The following is an 18,753-nucleotide window of genomic DNA, read 5'->3' on the forward strand; positions in this document are numbered from 1 at the left end:
AATTAACTATGAAGAATGTTACATATTCTATATTCATGTATTTAAAAATATTGACAAAATTCAATGTAAATTTTATGTACTTTAATAATTAATTATTTCCACTATTTACTGCATTTTAAAAATATTAAAACACAACATGTCTCGGTAAAATAAAATATTTCAATGCCACTTCCTTAAGTCATCCTATAAAAATGCCAGATATTAGCAGAAGGTAACATTGGGCGTAGGAAGACCAAGGCGGGAAGTCCATGTGACCAGCTTAGAAGCTGATTTCATTTGTTCACGTTTGGCGCCCTCCTCCAACTAAATTTCCGTATCACACCCCCGGAAACTTGACTATTTTCTCTTCTTTCTCTGCTCTGCTGGGGTTTCGTTCATCTTTCTAGGGTGTTTTCTTCTGCCCTATAAAGCTTCCACGATCCTTTCGCAAGCTTGTATACGTATCGTATCAGAATCGCGGCATCTTGCGTTGTGCAGGCCAGCCGGAGCTTAATTTGAGTCTCATTTACACCGTATTTGCAAGACTTCTACGGTATGTTTGTTCCTCCTGCTTGACTAGTTTTTGGATTGGAAATGTCGTAGATCAACGCCGTTAGTTTGATCGAATTGAGTGAAATATTTGCTTGTAGAATTTTGAATTAGTCGATATTTGGGAAATATCTTTGTCAAAGTTGATTGCTTTTGAAGCGTTTCACGGTGATCGTATTTGGAGAGTTTCACGATGTTTTTTATTCTTGTTCCGTTCTTTGTAGAGCTCACGAAAGAGAGAAGCTTTGTATTGCCGACAATATTTGATATTCAGGGGAGATTCTGTGTTCCGAACGTGATATTTGTGGAAACATTGCAAAGCAGAGTCGAGAACTGGTTTTCCGATAATCTTGGAAATTCGGTGGAAGATTTAATTTCCGTTCAAACAATTCTCGCGATTGTTAGATGAGAATTCGTGGAAGCATATAAGGTATCAAAATTTTGTTCTGTATTTCATTGGGAAGTGGAAAGCGGAAAAAATCGAAACACATGTTAGAAACTCGAAGTGATATGAAGAACTGGTCAAAATGCTTGAAATACTGTGAAAATTTAGTTATGCAAATATTTATTTCGATTCCAATACTCTCTAAAATTTGGTTGTTGTTCACCTCAACCGTTATAAGAGAATTCGCAGATGACTTTTAAGGTATTATCCGTCCATCCCCTGTTTTGCAGGCACTGAGAGGAAAAATTGTTAAATCTTTCGAAGGGGAAACACTTCTTTGACAAACTTTAAAATGATAAAAATTACTTTGTAAAAGTTGCTGGCAGTTAAGAAGTTTATTTTAATCAGTTCTAAGGAAATTACCGAAGGTTTTCTAGGTACTTTTCATTCTGATTATGGGCATTCCTGAAGAAAATGCTTTTAAATGTTTTAGTGGAATGTTTGTCTTCCAAATTTAAAATGTTCAAATGGAATGCCCATTTTGATAGCAGTTCCAAAAGCTTACACCATTTATTACGATACAATTTGTCGAAGTTTATTGAGGCACATCTAATCTTTTGGGATGGCAGAAACAAAGATTAAACCTTACATCCACGAAATATTTGATATAAATAGGAACTATTTTCTGTAGTCAAAATATTTTGAAATATGGTAAGAAGTCTAAAATACAATTATATGAATTAATTTTTTGAAATTAAGGAAAGGAAATTGTATGCAAAACTCTAAAAAAAATACTTGAATACTGCCTAAAATTTGATTCATTTCAAACACATTTACTGTCGTCATTAGTAGAGATGACATCAAAGATTATCACTGTGTATTCAATATCTCATTTAATTCATCAGGAATGTAGAAGAAATCTCTTTGAAATGCTCTCGATACGTCAAATAATGAGTAAAATTTGATTTCTGTTCAAATAGGAGAATTTGCGAGAGAAGAAAAAAATTAAGGATCAAAATGAACATTAAAATGATAAAAAATGAGAAATGCTGTGTAAGAATTGATTGTGGCTCAGAATATTGGCAGCTATTATTATTGGAAAATTTCTGAATTTGTGAAAGATCTTGAAGTATTTTTACTTTTTATAGCCTATATTTTACTGAAGATGCAAAGCTTTAAAAGCTTTAGGGTGTTCTAGGTACTTGAAACGTTTCAAAAATTGTTTGATAAACTGCTAAATGGTCAAAATCGGTGTAAAATTTGGGTGGCATATAAAACTTAATGTGATTATTAAAGGAAAATTTGATCAAGATTTCTTAAATCTTGTTCCCGATTTTCTTGTATTGCAAAGGGAACAAAACTAAAACATGCTCTAAATACTTGAAGTACAGCCAAGGATTTACCCACAATTAAAAAATAAGCAGAGTGTATGACAAAAACTCATTTTTATTACTGTTTGAATAGTTAACAACAATCATTCAAAGGAGAGATCATTAATTTCTTAATTTTTTTCATTTCTTTTCCTAATCCATTGTTAAAAGGGAAAAAAGCTTTAAGGTACTCTATATAAGGTATCACACCTATAAGATTGGTATAACCTTTTGATGAGTGGTATAACACCTTATATGATTGGTGTAACCTTCTACAATGCTGGAAAAACACCTTATATGACTCATATAACTTCTATGACTGGATTGGTATAACCTTTTGATGAGTGGTATAACACCTTATATGATTGGTGTAACCTTCTACAATGCTGGAAAAACACCTTATATGACTCATATAACTTCTATGACTGGTACAATACCGTTGTATAACTTTCTGATAAATGGAACAACACCTTATATAAGTGATCAAACCTTCCAAAATGATGGAACAGCATCGTATGTGACTGACTGATGTAACATTGAGGATGATTGTTGATGGTCCATGTTAAATATTTGCCTAGAAATAAAGATAAACAGAAATAAGGAAGAACATAATAGATACAAGAGACACACTAAATTACCTTAAGGAAAACCCTTCCAATTGAAGGGAAAAACCCAACCACACAACAAAATATCACTTTTATTCTTGGCTACCAATTCGGACGTGGATCCAGAAGTGGATGCAGGATTTGTTTTTGGGGGGATGTGGATGTGTATGCATATGGATGTGTGTGTGTGTGTGTGTGTGTGTGTGTGTACATATATCCATACAATTATACTATGTATATGCAAAGAAATGAAAGAAATATAGAAAATTAAAACATTTGGTAGCTTGTTATTTCACCAATACATATTCAAATACTCAATAAGATTATAAAATATAAACCATATCAATGACTTGAATATCATATGTGTCTATGTTCATGATTCTAGTCCAAATCAACAAATCATCACAACTACAAAATCAAAATATAGTTTATCATCCAATGTTACAAATACAAAATCAAAATAGAGTTCATCATTCAATGTTTATCAATCCAAATCCGTATCATATGGATTCACAAAAGACTCATCATCATCTCCATCTCCTCCAACTGTTGCAAGTTCAAGAAGATCATTTGAACTGAAAACAAATACACTTGTGCTAGATACACCATGTGTCATGAGGTTATCGGCATCATCATCTGTGCTTGTGTTAAGATCTTGAATCGTTGCATCCAACTTTGTACACTTAGGTTCTATATCCTAGAGCTTGGCTGCCCCTTGTAGTGATCCTCCTTACGTGACAAAAGATGCAAGTTGGTATGAATGAAAACAAAGTCTTCAGTTTTTTTAGACCCCACCAATTACGCTTTATTGAGTGGATAAATGAGTATGTACCCCAATTCCTTTTAGCAATAGAAGATCTTGCAACCTAGACAATGTTCACAATTACAAAATTAATTATTAAGCTAAAACATAAAACTGAAAACCAATTTAAAGAATCGTAGGATACATGTGGTAAAAAAAGGTTAAAAACAAAATGGAACTTACTTGAGAGAGGATTTAATTGTGAGAGGTCGTAGATGCTTGAACGGTTGACCATAGAGATACCACCATATGATAGCTCCCATGTCATGTTGGTCCTTTATTGTAAGAGGACTATGTTTGGTTCCTAAAGCAAATAATTCAAAGTTAGTTCTAACCTTTCTACGAGTGTCCTTGTCTAGAATGAGTCTTGCAAAAGCTCTGTAGCACCCACTAGAAACTTCTTTATCCGAATAAGGTGCTACTCTATTAAGCATACCAAGTACTTCCTCGCTATAGTACCTTGGAGATAAGGCATATGCAAGGAGGTGCAATGGGGTAGTCATCTTTTCCCAACAATGATGAATGATTGATTCAAGTTGATTGCAAAAGTCTTCATATTTTGTGGGGTCATCCTCATGTGTTTGTATTGAAAGTTTTATCTTCTTAACCATTGTGTCCATACCATCATATACATCCCTCAAACAAGGCTGATCTGAATCAGCAAAGTGAAGCATAGTCATGATAAGGTCTGTGAATCTAATACAAATCACACACGATCCCACCAATTGTCATCCAAGATCAATGCCTTGACCTTTTGTGCCCTCTTTGAATTTGAAGCCTTCCATATATCCCATTTGGTTGAAATAACCATTTGGCTTAATGCCTCTTGCACCTTGACAAATCGTCTCATAACAATAGTATGAGATGTGAATTGGGTCTCAGCTACCTAAGTAAGTTAATCATAACAATATGTCAATAAATATTGAACATGACATAAAATGTATTCAAATAATTTAATTAAATAAAGGAAACTTGAAATTTAGTATTTACTAATTACAAATTTACAATTTGAATTTACCTTTAGCAACTCCAAATTGGAGAATGATTTGAATATGGATTGTGACATGTGGTTCGTCACATACATTCGTATCTCCTCTCCCTCTTGGTAAATTTGCTTCACCCAATCTATTTGGGTGCCAATTTGTTGTATGACCAAGTTTAGGGAGTGTATGGTGTGTGGTGTCCAAAAAATATGGTCACGTTGGCCATCAATCAAAGCACTTGCAACCTTGCAATTTTTTGCATTATCTGTAATCACTTGAACTACATTAACACTACCCTCCATCTTTATGGCCTCAATGAGAGTTTTGGAAATGAATTGTGAATCTTTCGCTTCCCTTTCACAATCAATTGCTTTCAAGAACATTGCCCCCTTTGGTGACACTGCAATCACATTAATCAATGGCCGATTTTTCGTATCTTTCCATCCATCTGAAACAATAGAAACACCCGAACTTCTCTGTGAATTTCTAATTGGTTGAAGAGGCCTATCTACCCGAACCCTCTCTTTTGTCAACATAGTAATATACACATTTTCATATCCAGGACTTGTGTAATTATCTGGTGCTTTAAGTATGGCTGCCACCATTTCTTTCCAATATGGTGATCTCACCAAATTGAAAGGAAGATCGTTGGCATAAAGACATTGTGCAATGGTTTGATCTACAAGCTCTCTTGCCTCCATTTCAAATGCTTTGTCCAATGGACCTCTTTTGCAAGAAATAGTTTCTACTTCTTCCTCTTCCACTTCCAGTATAGGAATTTGCAAGAATGGGTGTTTGGAGGATACAATTGGTTCCTTGGGTAATTGCATTGTTTTCTTTGAGGATGAATGTTGATAAAAACTTTGTTTTGACCTTTTTACCAATTTATCAACAACTTGTTCTTTTACAAATGAAGCTATTTGGGCACTAGACAACCCCTTCCCAGCTGTGCCTTTGCACATTGAAAACCCTTGACCTGCAGGGCCCATAAAATGAAGTTTTACTTGAGAGTAAGAGCCATGGAATGGTTTGCCTTTGTTACTTTGACAATAATTACATTTCCAAATATAGGAACCACCTCTAGAAACTTCTGATATTCTTGTTGTATGTCTCTATAAAGGAGATGCCACATCAACTTTAAATCTGTCAGCGTCTTGACCCACTAAACTTTGACAACCAGTGGCAGCCATCTATAAGAAATTAAATAAAAAATAAAAATAAAATGAACATCAAGCATATAAGTGCAAAACAATGATAGAAAACTACTAAAATAGATCGCTAAATTTCTTGCTTTATTTCATTTAAAAAAAAAAAAAAACTTAAAAAAAATTCATCACAAACTTGAAAAAATTCATCTAAATCTCAGAAAAATTCATGAAAGAGCACAAGAATGGGAGTAAATGCTTACCTTAGTTTCTTAGAACTCGTTTCTGGAAGCTATCCCTTGCTCTACGAACGATCCTCTTCGAAAATAACCAACTTTCATTCAAAATGCAAAAATGGATAGCAAAAGAGAAAAGAGAGGAGGTGCAAACAAAATGGAGGTAGTAGTGGTTGAGTGGCCTCTTTTAGGACTGTTTTAGGGTTTCCAGGGAAAAAAATGATTAAAAAGTCTATTTCCCCCTGTGGCTTTTCAATGTTTCAAGTAAAAAAAAACACTTTGAATCGCATTTTTGGGTGTCTTGTAGTTTTGGAAGCTTGTGGATGCTCTCGGATGCATTTGGAAGTTGGTCAAAAGCCATTCCCGGCCAGCGGGATGTGGCTAATTACCGCATTTGGCTGGCCGAGAATGGCTTCTAGCTAGCTTCCCCACGCCTTCACTCTTGCATCGACTTCCCCTTGCCTCCGTTTTTGCATCTAGCCAAGCCAGGGGCACATCGGCTTATAAGCTTTTATTGATAATGAAAATGTTCAATGTACAATGCTTTTGCTTGATGCGATATATATAACAAGTAGAGAGACTCTTCACATTACAATTGAAGGTCCCTTCAACTTCCCAAAACATGTCTTCATATTCCAAATGCGTGCGTCCATGCATGACATATGACACATGTCTTTATATTTAATATTATATCAAATTTTTGTCACCAATCTCTTCTTCAGCTGAAGATGACCATAATGGCTATAAAGATCATATTCTTAAAAATTAGAGATAAAGATCTCTATCGTAGCTACAATATTCAACACTCCCTCTTAGCGAGAGAGATAACTTTTGCATAGCAGTCACACATAGCTGCAGCAAAAATATGCCAATGATAAATTCTAATCACATAGATTTTCATAAAAAAACATGTTATTTCAGCATAACATAATTCATGGGATCACTCAACATGAAGAACTTGCAAGAATCACAATCAACTTTCATCATGGTCTCTGTCATGGAATCCTTCAACTTGACAAGCCTGCAAGGCTCACAAGTAGCTTACATCACAAACTCTCTCAACGTGATATTGTTATGGACTCTCCCAACATCCAACTCCCATCAGATGACATCATGGACTCTCTTTACATGATGTTCACTATGATTTCCCTCATAAGTGAAAGAGTTTTCATTAATTTCACATGAATAAGCACTCATAATCAATAAGGAAATCATAGCTGAGGCTCATTTCCAACAAGAATCTCAAATTCTACAAAACTCAACTTGTCACAGAGAAAAAACTTATTAAAAAATGGTAGGGATTCCATAAAGACCTCTACTCAACATAAACAACTTTGATCATCACAAGAAACCAGCAAATGAAACCTCCCTTTGAAGCTGAACATCTCCCTCTATCATGTAACTGAAAAATCTCCCTCTGAATATCACTAACTCGAAAATACATAATGTCAACTCAGTCCCATGACTGCAAGTTGCCATGCTCATTACTACAGTCAGCAATTTCTCATCATCTCATTGATGAGTCCTGCAATTAATAATAATTCATATCATCAATCTATCAAGAAGAGATATATGGAGATTAATGCTCAAAACAAACACTATAAACAGAGCTATAACAAAAATTCAATATTCAAGATATAAACATAGTATACTTATCTCTTTCCATGTGACATCCATAAAAGAGAACCATCAACTGAAACCAGAATAACCCTTTAACAGCAGATACAGTTTCACTTTCAGTTCATTCTGCTGGAAACATTTACCAGTATAATCTTCAGAGCAAATGGTCACAATCAACTCCAAACTGTTACTTTAGCAGCGACTTAAATGAAGCATCATAGTCATGTTCCCTTGACCATATTCCACCAACAAACCCAACCTTCATTGGTTACTCGGTCAATCAACTGCAACAGAGAACTCCATTTTTTAATTGATGTGTAAACAAGGTGACGTGACAATACTCAACCGTATGAGAAAATCCCCACTCTCCGTGTCTTCAACCTGATAAACTAAGTAATGAGCTGTAATATTTGATGTAGCCTGTGATGTTGCAAGTTCCCACTGTGATAAGGTCTCTCAGGTCAGCTCCCTGCAGATGGATGAAGCACACACCCAGCACAAAGTTGATGGTCAACCATATTCGATTTTCCATTTAGGAGATTGGGTAGGACCTTGTGCTTTGCTTCAGGCAAATAAAGCCACCTTGCCACCATCATCCCTCAGACCCTTCCGCTCACAGTGTCTGCAACCGTTTTAAACTCTAGATTCTTCTTGTGTCAATGAACAGCCCATATCTCTGTTTTACCTCTTTCCGATCACCTTCAAATTAAAGAATGAACAGTCCCTGGAAGGAGGGAGAGAAAGGGACAGACAAGAAGCCATCACCATTGCCACCACCTGCTTTCACTTTTCTCTACTCCTCCCTCGAACATTTGCTCTATCAAAAAAAATTCCAGACATGTGCTTTCTTTCTCTATTTTATTCAGAAATGAGTCAGAAAAATCTTTCCTCTAATCACTGAGGGCTTTCTATCTTAGGTTATAACAAAACACATAGATATGCAGAAGATGAAAGACTGGCACCATACATATTGACAAGGAAGCGACAAGAGCACATAAAAAACAATAAACACAGCATCCGAGAGAGAGAACATAGCACCCAAAAAAGCTTTGAAGTTACAAGCTTCCATCAAGAGGAGTGATGAGACTTTATTAAACAATGGTGAAGTCCAAATCAAAACGGCACATATGAAAACCGTTCAAGCAGTAGAAACATTAAACAAAGCCAAATCAATGTGGCTAGAGTGTGTGGCATAGCAAAGCCAACACAACCAAAAGCCATGTAGGAAGACATCACAATGAAGAGAGGCCCGATATCAAGAAGTGTTCGGACAAAAAGAGCTGAAGCAGCACGGCAGTCAGAACTCTGCAAATTATTGAACCAAGGAAGAAGAGAATGTTTTACAAGAGTGTCTGTGCAACTCCATAGCCAAAACAAAGAATAACAAATGGTCTTTTTTTAATATTTAATCTATACATTTAACTTTTTTATTATATTTATAGGTATTACTTCATTTTCAATTTAATATTATTCTCTTATTAATCTTGTAATACCAACATTTGATAAGACTATCAAAGTTTTTGATAAATTAAAATATTCGGTAGAGTATAAATTACAAATATGCAAAGTTTGGAAATTCAAATTATTTAATTTAAAATAAACAAATTGAAATATTTAACTTAACAATTGAAATTTATTAGTATTTTAAAATTAAAAAAATCACCTAAATTTAATATAATATTATTTATTTTCATAATTTAAATTTATTATATATTTTTGAAAAAATAAATTTATAAAAGGGGAATTTAATAATGAATTTATTTTAAATTTTTTTTATCGTCAAATTTCATCCGAATTTTATTGTGGTCGAACACAAACTCAAACTCAAACCTTGTGACATAGGTTTTAATCTTTATTCTTTTGGGATATGTATATGCCTCATAGATTTCCACTTCCAAGTTACAATACCATACTGTTTGTTTGATAGTAATCAGTGATAATAATCACTCACAAATGGGCCCCAGCTGAAATTTCCTTTGTTTCTAACATACCTTGTTCCTTTTTCCAATGCTGGCAACCCATTCCAAGAATCTTTTCAAAAAAATGCTCTTTTTGACATTTTTGTTTCCCATGTGATGTGCTTCACAATCAGATCCTTTCTTTCTATCATAAAGTTCCAGATTGTAGAGCCCCTGGGGGGTTAGCAACTATTATAAAGGGCTGTTTTTTTTTTGACTTTTTCAAAGCTTGGGAGTTTTGATTTCTAACAAATTCTGTATAGGCCTGTCAAGATCAAATGTATACTTGATTAGGTTCTTTGAAACAAATTCCACTGATCTAATTCTGGCTAAAATTGGACAATGCAGATCTCTAGTTTAGTATTTTGTAGGTGGGTTTTATGGGCCCGACAGAGGAACAGCCTTTTATTGCACCTAACTCTTTCTATAACTTTTTCTCTTCCAATGCACTCTGTCTCCCAGCTTTTCTGGTGATGCTCAACAAAAAAATCATTCTAATCATATTGATTTGTTTAAAGTGTTATTTGTTTAGGAAATTTTTAATTCAAGAAGCAAATACATTGAATGAGAATCTTTTGTTTGCCTTAGACATTCTGTCTCAGTTTAGTTGTGAATATATGAATTTTTGTCTTAACAATGCATGATAAAATTTCAATTTACTGCTAGCTATATGATGTGTTAACAATGTTTGTATGTATTTTATTATGTGGCAAAGCAGCTAATGAACTCAATGCTGTTGGTTTGTACATAGGCCAGTTCCTATCATTTCTGTATTTTACTTTTACATAGTTCATGCTATGCAAATGTGAACAAAATGTGGGCATCCTTTATACTAGTTTAATGTTCAGTTCTTTAGATACATTGTCAATTCATTTGCTAGGCATGCATAAGTTCCAGGCATTTTAGAGTATTTTCTACTACAGATTTTTCTTGTGGAGCAATATGGTTTCTCTGGAGTGGGCCATATTCTTGCATCTAGATGTTTTGGATGTGTCTTATAAATTTTTTCATCCCATGCTGCCTTAGAGCATTTCAACCTTCCCATTTTTAATATTTGAGTGATGACTTTGATTGAAATATGATTAACCCATATTCACTTCTGGCAGCATTATTTGCTGACATTGTTGAAAGTTTTGTTCTTGTTATTGAAGGTGCTTATTCTCTACTGAGCACACATTTTACTAGACTTTGGAATTTCCTCCCTTCTAGCATACGCACTCTCAGTCTTATGTGGGACAAAATTAAGCCATTAGCCAAAGCTATGAACTGTTATACCTAAAGTACAAAAAAATCACATTATCTACTGAACCTTTTTCTTTTGGTTTGTATAAACTATAGCTACTAAATATCTTTGAACATGATGTTAATGCTATCCAGAACTGTCTTTTGCTGCCTTGCAGGTCTCAGACGCCAAGGGGTTTTAACTGGTAGCAACACAAAATTTGAAAATTTCAAAGAATTCTTCTGTTCACTGTCATCATTGCTGAAATGCAAAAGTTTTCTGTATCTGCAGTGTCATCATTTTAAGAATATTTTGTCAAGCAATTTTACATTCAGAAGAGTTAAAGGTTCTTTGCAAGACACTTTCTTGCTTAATGCTGAATGTTTTGGTGCTTAGCTTAATGTAGAATAAGTTCTGGAGATTTTTGTGAGATAAAAATCAAACACTCAACTGCCTGGCTAACAGGCTGGAGAGGAAAGGAGTTAGATATCAAAATGAAGCGTGATTTTTGTGAGATTTCTGATGATGAATGGGGTGACACAACAGTAAAGTTGTCCAGAGTAATGAAGAGACCTGCACGTGAGAACTGTATCAACAATGGTAATTCTCAGAAAAAGGATAACAAAGGCCTTCCTCCACTTGAATCTTTTGCATTTAAACAGAAAAACAATGAAGTGGCTGCTGGACATCAAGTATCTGATCATCTATTAGAGGATGACGATTTTCAGATGGGAAAAGGTAGATCCAATGGCAGCAGAGGAAGGCGATTTGTAGTTGATGATGAAAGTGATGAAGACTCTGATCAAGCAGCTGGAAATCATAATAATGTTATGTGCCTTCCTGTTAGTGAGGATGGATCTTGTGGAGTTGGAGATCAGTGTATAGAAATTCCCGACGAGGAAGAGCTTGCAGAGGAAAACATTGAAGTTGCAGAAGATGATGTTGTAGGAAATGCCCTTCAGAAGTGTGACCAGATTGCAGTCACATTGCGCGAGGAGCTTTCGGGCAGTGGATCAGCAACTCTCAACATGTACTGTGATAGATATGCAGAGGTGGATGCCACTGTGACAAAAATTGTAACACAGGTTTGTATGCCAATTTATGCAATCTGGAAATCTTGAATTTTGTCAATATATTGAGGAACTGTAATTGTTAAGCTGAGTCGGTGGCTGATTAAAGGAAGGGCTTTACCTGATTGCCTCAGTGGTAAAATTCTCACTTATCAATTGCAGATACAGAAAAGCTTTTATTGCAAGTGAATGTGCTAAACAAATTACAACTATCTTCAATATTGATTACCGTGGAGAACTGTTAAATTTTCCAAGAGAAGTGGCATGCTTTTGTGTTTAATATTATTAGTTGTAGTTTTACAGAAGTTATCTTTTTGCAAGATATTTTAATTTTATCATTTTTCTCTCTGTTGGTATGCACTCAGTTTTTTATTTTTTTGTATAACTCAGGGGGATATTGATGCTGCCTGCAGTAGTAGAGACTCTTCATTTCAACCAAGTTTGAAGCCTTATCAGCTTGTTGGGGTTAATTTTCTTCTTCTGCTGCATAGAAAGAAGATTGGAGGAGGTAAAAAAGGAGATAATATATTAATAATAACGTAGAACTGAATAAATTCAATGATTTGGAAAATCTGATTATGAATTTGAAGATGTCCATTTGTAAAAATATTTCACATGTTCTAGAATTGGGGTCTTGAAAACATTTTGAATTATATGTTATTTCCATGCCTTCCAAATATATCTGTATAGGATTTGGCTGCTTTTTTTGCAGCACAGAGTCTATAATTATATTTTAATCCAAATTTTTTACCTGGAGATTTTTATTGTTTTTGTTTTGTTTTGATAACGTCCATTCTTTTCAGAATGTTGTTTCTCGTCTATTAATTGCAAAATAAGCAATCACAGATTTGTGGCCTGAAGCATAATTTGGGTAGAACATGCAGTATTTGTAACAGAAACACAAATTTTTAATCTAAAAGAACAGAAGCAAATAATAAAACAGGTCTGCCAGTTCTAAGAAGACTTGTAGCACACTCAGTCCAAATGACCAGGGATAACCAAATGGGAAGAGCCCCAATCACCTTCAAAATAATGTTGTCCAGAAACCCTTGCCATAGGGGGAATAAATGGCTCAGAGGATCACGTGAACCTGATGGCATAGTGAGAGTCCATAGATGGGCTGAGATAAAGACCAGGAAGTCAACATAGCTCAACTCAAATGAACAGTGGTAATCATAGGAGAAAAGTGAAGCAAACCAAACAGAGAAAGCCTCAAGCACATCCGATAAAGCACCACCAAACCCAAACTAACAGCAGAGATCAATAGCAGAAGGACACTATAGATTCAGCATCCACAAGGCTGCCAAATTCATTATTCGAATCTCAGACTGGACATATATGCTTTTCTTCAGTAACCAACTTTCCATCATTAAAATTAGAGGCAGATTTGGCTGTGATGTCCCCAAATTTTTATTCTAAAAACTCAATTAATTAGTTGGTCCCAGAACTTAAATAGTATAATAAAAGGACCTTTAATTAATTACTTCAATATGGGGGCCCGAATTAATAAAAATATTTGTATTGGGGGTACCGATTGGTTTATGTATATCTCAGGCCTATCTTTTATTTTTGGTTGTAGGTGTTTGTTACCGTGTTGGCACTTGTTGTGCACCTCTGGAGTTTTCCTCCCATTGGGTATTTATGACCGATGCGGAGGATATTTTTGGTATACGATTTGAATTATTTTATTATTGTGCGAATTCCAATTAGAGTTCTCCTTTGTTTCAGCATTGTAGAAGTGAAAGACCTTCCCTATTTGGCTAGCGCAGTTTCAATGGGACTCATCCGTCACCGTATTTTACTTGCTTCTTAGCTTCAGATCTGGCAAATCTGAAGTGCTACCCTTGTAGCAATTTGAAATCATCAATATTAATTTCATTTCTTCTTGCATTTGCGTATCTCCTATCTTGCATATTGGTACTCCAAATTATGCTATGAGTTACTGTTGTGTAATTTGGCAATTAAGGACACACTACGCAAAGGTGAACGTACGACCCACCAGTTCCACTGTACAAATTGCACCCTTGATAGGGAAGGGAATTGAGAATTTTGTACGATTTCTCCCCGAATCATATGCCATACTACTTCCCCACCTTATGATACTCAATCCTCCACCGTATGCACATTTGGTGTACGGACTTTAGAACATCATTTGCTCACATCAATTGGCTCATCACAATAGCTGTATGGCTTCTCTGGTGCATGTATAGGTTTCACTAAAGTTTTCATGGTACGTCCTACGCCCTCTGTCAACAGTTCAAGTTCGGAACATTACAATGTTTTCAGATTTGGTGATCGTACTAGCTTTGGTATGACTAAAAGATTTTGGGATTTGGATCACACTAGGGCACTCAACAACGATGGACAATGGTGGTTGAAGGCACTACAAAAGATTGGCAAAGAGCTTGATGATGGTATTGACCTTCCTCTAGATATATAAGAAGTATGTTTGTGTAAGATGGACCAATTACCTTCAAGATTTATACAGAGAAACCTTTCTCCAATTAAGGATACCTTAAGTCAACCCAGAGTATTAAGACACCATATAAAGGAATTCAAGTTGGCAACTGGAACATGTCTAAGTGAGATGTTGAGAATCTTGACTCCTAGAGCACCGTATGATGATGACACCTTGACAGAGGTATTGCATTTGATTATTGACAACATTTAGAGCCTTGATGACATCAGTGGTGATCTATTTGGCCGAAGATTTATAATATTGGAGAATTGTGCAACTGCCAAAGTATGTAACCTCTTCTTAGATCTAGATTTGCAAGACTTGATCCATGATATGTTTCATCACTTCTTGGTTACAATCAAGGAATATCATGATGCTAAGGTTTTTTGTTTCTATGGAAAGCCTTATGATTTTGTGCATTGAAGAGATGGAGGAAATATCTCAACCTATTATATCCATGCTTTGGGCTGTTTGTAATGTGTTCCTTTTATTGCAATGTGTAAATTGCTCAATAACATATTCAAGTGTTGTGAAGAAAAACTGATGTCTTATTTGTACAAGTGGGAGAAGGTAGGAGAGGGCAATAAGAATGATGCACTACATGAGGAGGATGAAGGCATAATTGCTACATTTTAGTCACATGAGGTTTTGCTAGATTTTGTTATTGCACAAACACGTGGGGAACACCTAAGCTTATATGGCAACCACAAAGGCAAAGAGTTTGCTTGCATAAAACCTAAATTGACTGATCAGAGAGACATAATTTCTATTACTAATCCTTTTTGTGGATCAGGCCTACAATTGGTTGAGTATGGAGTCCTTTCATTAGTGCAACATGCTGTGGAAGTGGTCATTGCTTTTTAGAAAGAATGACAACCACATGGGACACACACGATGCAAATGAGCTTTGAGGTTCTAGACCGTTCTAGGGAAGTGATTGAATGACATGATGATAGGATTGTAGGAAGTCCCGTCATTGATATATTTGAAGATTAGTGATAAACGACAATGCTTCGTGATCCAAGAGATGTTGGGAGAAATGATCTACAATAAGATCTTTCTTTGTCCATGCTCGTGTCCACGTCGGTTCGTGTCTGTGTCTTTGTCTCCATTTTCTCTATGTCTGCATCTATGTTCGTGTCCATGGCTGTGGTTGTGTTCGTGTTGCCCATGGGTGTGTTTGTGTTGTCCATGGCTATATTTGTGTCTGTCTGCATCCGTGCCAGTCTTTGTGCTGTGTTCACGTCCTTGTCGGTGTTTGTGGCCACGTCCGTGTCTATGCTTGTATTCGTGTCTGTGCTCGTATTCAAGTATGTGTCTGCATGCCTTAATTGCATTCACATTCGTGGCCGTGTCTGGAGGTATGTCTTGCCCGAAGGTGTGTTGTGTCTGTGTTTAGAGGTGTGCCTTTTTGGCTCCAGAGGTGTGTGCCCACACTAAATGGTTTCCTACTAATAGCCTACAAACTATCATCCAACAACATATGATCAATTTTTCCTTCATACAATCTAGCATTAGCATTGCATGTCAACAACCAAACCTGTGACAAAGCATATTGGTACGAATAGATGGACAAGAGTTATTAGAATACTAGAAAGAAATTAGTCAGAATCTATTTGCTGAGCTGGAATTTTAGAGGTGGAATGTGCAGGTTGTGTTTGGGAGAACCTACAAGAGAGCATGGACCATGATCATGAATGAAATCTTGGTTTTAGAACACATCTTCCAAGAGTTGGCAAAGGTACTAACTCTACAGATGGATGTTGGCAATTGTGTGATTTTGGTGCTTGCCCTTTGTAGTTGTGTGATTTTGGTGCTTTCCCTTTAGTTGGACATGAGTCCTGCTTGACTACCTTTTCTTCATGTGAATGACTTCCCTGTAGAAGCAACCAAAGCTACCTATGCAATGTTGAGTATGATAGCATGAAGGCTTTGGATTTGAGTGTCAATGTGGTTTATGTTTGGCTTTTATGGGATCCTAGTGATTACGGATATGACAATGTAGTACAGCCAAATTCTCATAGCAATATTTATATATTTATATTTGAGTGGGACAATGGAAGTTTGATAACAATATGGTGCAATGGAAGCTCGATAACAATATGGTGCAATGGAAGCTCTATGGCATTTCACTCCTCTCATCTATGTGGTTGGTTTGGGACCCTAGAGGTGATGGCATTGGTTTGAATCGTTTGATGACAGATTGCTTGAGGACAAGCAATCTTTGTGTGGCAAGGATTTGTGATGTCCCCAAATTTTTAATGTAATACCTTAAATTATTTAATTGGTCCTATAATTTAAATAATATGATAAAAGGACCTTTAATTAATTACTTTAATATGGTGGCCCAAATTAATAAAAATATTTGTATTTGGGGTCTCAAATGATTTATGTATATCTTGGACCCATCTTTTATTTTTGGTTGTAGGTGTTTATTGTCATGTTGACACTTGTTGACACTTTATTGTCATGTTGACATATTTGTATTTGGGGTCTCAAATGATTTATGTATATCTTGGACCCATCTTTTATATTTGGTTGTAGGTGTTTATTGTCATGTTGACACTTGTTGTGCACCTCTGGAGTTTTCCTCCCATGGGGTATTTATGGCTGGCGTGTAGGATGTATTTGATATGTGACTTAAATTATTTTATTACTGTGCAAATTCCAGTTGGAGCCTGCTTTGTTTTTCCATTTCAGATGTGAAAGACCTTCCCTATTTGGCTAGTGCAATTTTGTTGGGATTCATTCATCACCCTATTCTGCTTGCTTCCTAGCTTCGGATCTAACAAATCTGAAGTGCTTTCCTTGTAGGAATTTGAGATGGTTAATATTAATTCCATTTCTTCATGCATATGCAAATCTCCTATGTTGCATATTGGTACTATAGGTTATGGTATGAGGTACCACTATGTAATTTGGCGATTAAGGGCACACTATATGAAGGTGAGCATACGACCCACCGACCCCACTGTACAGACTGCACTTCTAATGTTGATGGGAATTTAGAATTGTATATGGTTTATTCTTGAACTTTACGCCATACTTCCCTATTGTATAACACTTCATTCTCCACCTTATATACATTGTTGTACAAACTCTAGAACATTGTTCGCTCACAACTATTGGCCCATCACAACAATCCTATGACTTCATTGGTGCATGTACGAGTTTTACTGAAGTTTTCGTGGTACGCCCTATGCCCTCTATCCACACCCCAAGTTCGAAACATCACATTGGCAAAAAAAGCAGCAACAATGGAGATATTAACAAGGAGGTTGATGTCTTCAGTGAATTTGTTCAGTTGCCGTTGGTCGAAAACGAAGTTACTGGATGCGTCTTAGGGCCAATATCCCCTTAATAATAGAATCTAATATTAAATTGTAATTGGCAATCCTATTTGTAATGATTGGAATGATATGTATGTAATAGCCAATTGATATACACATTGAATATATCAAATAATGATATATATATACACACACACACACACATATATACATACACATATATACTTACATACATACATAAGACAAAATTAGATTTCTAATCAAAATAATATAAACAGACCAATATCAATTAAATAACTAATTAGTTTTGAATATATTCATTAGATAATTAAATAGTAGTAATCAATTAAAATATTATTAGATTCCTATTTAAGGTGTTAATATTAAATGATGTGTCAAATATAAATGTTTAGCAGAAGTAAAGAAAGAAATTAGATAAATCATAAATTGTGACTAAAGTATGCGATTAATAATTTCGTACTATTAGATTACAAAATCTATAATTAATGCCTGATGTGGAGTCCATATTATTGGAAACCCCACACGTCATGACTAGTCAAAAGGGAGGTAGGCACGTATAAGAACACGTCATCAATATGGAGTTGGACATAAAAAAAAGAAGGAATCACCTTCATTACAGAGGGAGAGATCGATAACAAAATCGAAGGAAAAGGGTAATAAGAAGTTAAAAAAAAAGTGTAAAGCAATTAAAACGATCATGGGAGGATTAAATTGATCATAACAACAGAGGCATCAAAATATTCTAAGGAGAGAAAATATAGTTTCAGCAATAAGCTATTTACACAACCCTTGTGTATTAAGGAGAAAACCTTGAGAAATGTAACTAAGAGGCTCATAAATTATGAAGGGTAAAGACCACCCAATATGGAGCCTTGAAACCCGTAATTCTAGGGAGTATGACATGGAAAGTATGTCATGAAGAGGCAAGTAATTTTGTTAATTAGAAATGTTTCCTTTATTTATTAAAGAAGTTTTTTGTAAGAATTTTCTTTTATGTTATTATGTATGTTTATATATGTGATATTTATTAATGTATTCATACTTACGGTTCTTATGGAGA

General features: G+C 35.3%; 1 protein-coding gene across 1 annotated transcript in view; it reads left to right on the forward strand.

Annotated features, from left to right (window-relative positions):
- The first annotated feature begins 203 nt into the window (after positions 1-203).
- The window catches only part of ETL1 (SNF2 domain-containing protein / helicase domain-containing protein), a 116,268-nt gene continuing 97,718 nt past the window's right edge, over positions 204-18,753 (forward strand). Inside the window, exons 1-4 of the mRNA XM_089811354.1 lie at positions 204-532; positions 753-958; positions 11,033-11,939; positions 12,315-12,432. Of these exons, the coding sequence (XP_089667480.1) occupies positions 11,349-11,939; positions 12,315-12,432 (709 nt within the window). The 5' untranslated portion in view covers positions 204-532; positions 753-958; positions 11,033-11,348. The remainder of the gene's footprint in view (positions 533-752; positions 959-11,032; positions 11,940-12,314; positions 12,433-18,753) is intronic.

The sequence above is a fragment of the Cupressus sempervirens genome, chromosome 11 (genome assembly GCF_028749045.1).
Source record: "Cupressus sempervirens isolate cs-2001-9-10 chromosome 11, ASM2874904v1, whole genome shotgun sequence".
Classification (NCBI taxonomy): Eukaryota; Viridiplantae; Streptophyta; class Pinopsida; order Cupressales; family Cupressaceae; genus Cupressus; species Cupressus sempervirens.